Source organism: Sceloporus undulatus, unplaced genomic scaffold (assembly GCF_019175285.1).
Source record: "Sceloporus undulatus isolate JIND9_A2432 ecotype Alabama unplaced genomic scaffold, SceUnd_v1.1 scaffold_13228, whole genome shotgun sequence".
Lineage (NCBI taxonomy): Eukaryota > Metazoa > Chordata > Lepidosauria > Squamata > Phrynosomatidae > Sceloporus > Sceloporus undulatus.
In genome coordinates this window covers 1-2,197 of record NW_024816145.1, presented here as the reverse complement: position 1 = coordinate 2,197, position 2,197 = coordinate 1, and the positions used below count along the sequence as shown (strand labels likewise).

Genomic DNA, 2,197 nt, shown 5'->3' with positions numbered 1-2,197 from the left:
CAAAGTTTTCCCCCTAATATTTTTGTCCTTTTGACATTTATTTAGCATTTACTTCATCTTTTCCACATCCCAGTTTCCTCCTTCTCCGTCTTGGCTTTAAAGCAGCTAACAGGGGCGGGGGGGGGCTCCCCCCTTTTAAACAGTCAACAGTGCTTTATTTCCTTTTATCTCTTCTCATTCAAGCTACTGTCCATTTATAATTTGTGGGTGAATTCCACCCCAATTTAAGGCAGTTACAAGGCTGAGTTCCTTATCTCAAAGTTCTTTTTAATAGCCTCTGGCTGCCTTATTTGTCTTTTTAAAGGCGGACAGGCTTCCTCCGTGATTTTCCGTCCCAAACAAAACGAAAGTAAAATATTTTGAGTCTGCTCTTGAGATAATAATGGTTTATTTTCCTTCTTATGTTCCTTGTATCTTCTTATTATGGATCCACCTCAAAGAACCAACATTTCCTTCTTTCGGTGCTTTTTTTAACTGCAATTATCCATTTTTGAGCACTCAGAACACTTAGGCAGTTCTTATTCGGCCATTGCTCAGGCCCCACCTCCTCCTCTTCTCCCCCACGGTTGCCAGGCAACCATGGGGAGGAGATGGGACTACAAGCCCCAGAGACCTTTGCGGCCAGAACTCCCACCCCTTCTCCCCTGGAGGCCTCCCTAATTGGTTGGGAGGCTGGGAAGGGGCGGGACTTCCAGCCACAAAGCCTGCAGGGGGTGGTATGCAGCCGAAAATCATGCCCCTTCCCGGCCTCCCAACCTATCAGGGGGGCCACGGGCGGGACTTTCATCCCTAGTGGGGGGCACGGCCCAACAAAGGTTGGGAACCGCTGCACTATTGGGACACAATTCCGGCACATGGTGTTGTTAGGGCCACCTCTCGGCAATATTTGAGCTAATTGTAATTCCTCTAATTTGATCCTTCCTAACAACATGGAGTCATAGTCACAATCAGTTGAATTGGGGAGTACCTCATTAACAAAAATACTGATTCTCTGTAATTGATGCTATATTTCATAGACATTGTGTGAATTGCCAAGGAAACAATACTCCAAATAATTCCAAAGTTTATTGAATGAACATATAAGTGCAGGATATTTTTAAATGATTTGGAAAAAAACAGATGTACTAACTTTCCAAACAAAAAGTAATTCACATGTTCATTTTATCTTCAGTGCAAACTTTCTGATTCCTCAAAGGGGTTAAATCCAGAGCAAAACATTTCCCACACTGCTGGCATTTATATGGTTTCTCTCCTGTGTGGATTCTCTGGTGTACTAGAAAGCTTGACAGCTGAGAAAAGCATTTCTCACACAGCTGGCATTGATATGATTTCTCTCCTGTGTGGACTATTGAGTGCTTCCAAAGGTGTGACTTCTGAGCAAAAGATTTTCACAATGCTGTTATTTGTATGGTTTCTCTCCTGGGTGGACTGTCTGATGCTTGACAAGATGCGACTTGTCAGCAAAACATTTTTCACAGTCTTGGCATTTGTATGGTTTCTCCCATGTGTGGACTATCAAATGCTTCTGAAGGTGTGACTTCTGAGCAAAACATTTTCCACACTGCTGGCATTTATGTGGTTTCTCTCCTGTGTGGACTCTCTGATGCATGACAAGGTGGGACTTGTCAGCAAAACATTTTCCACAGTGTTGGCATTTGTATGGTTTCTCTCCTGTGTGGACTCTCTGATGATTCACAAGAACTGACTTGTAAGCAAAACATTTCCCACACTGCTGGCATTTGTATGGTTTATCTCCTGTGCAGGCTCTTTGATGTGTCACAAGAAGTGACTTATAAGCAAAACATTTCCCACACTGCTGGCATTTGTATGGTTTATCTCCTGTGTGGACACTCAGGTGATGCCGAAAGAGTGCCTTCCAAGCAAAACATTTCTCACACTGCTGGCATTTGTATGGTTTCTCTCCTGTGTGAATCCTCTGATGCATGAAAAGGTGTGAATTCTGAGTAAAACATTTTCCACAGTGTTGGCATTTGTATGGTTTTTCTCCTGTGTGGACTCTCTCATGATTCACAAGACCTGACTTGTAAGCAAAACATTTCCCACACTCCTGGCATTTGTATGGTTTATCTCCTGTGTGGGCTCTGTGATGTCTCACAAGAAGAAACTTATAAGCAAAACATTTCCCACACTGCTGGCATTTATGTGGTTTCTCTCCTGTGTGGACTCTCTGATGCTT

At 43.3% G+C, this 2,197-nt stretch overlaps 1 protein-coding gene across 1 annotated transcript; it reads right to left on the bottom strand.

Annotated features, from left to right (window-relative positions):
- Positions 1 to 1,050: 1,050 nt before the first annotated feature.
- LOC121918480 (zinc finger protein 83-like) lies at positions 1,051 to 2,191 on the bottom strand. Its single transcript, XM_042444527.1, has one exon. It carries the CDS (start codon positions 1,943 to 1,945, stop codon positions 1,400 to 1,402), a length of 546 nt encoding a protein of 181 aa, XP_042300461.1. The 5' UTR covers positions 1,946 to 2,191; the 3' UTR covers positions 1,051 to 1,399.
- Positions 2,192 to 2,197: the final 6 nt, after the last annotated feature.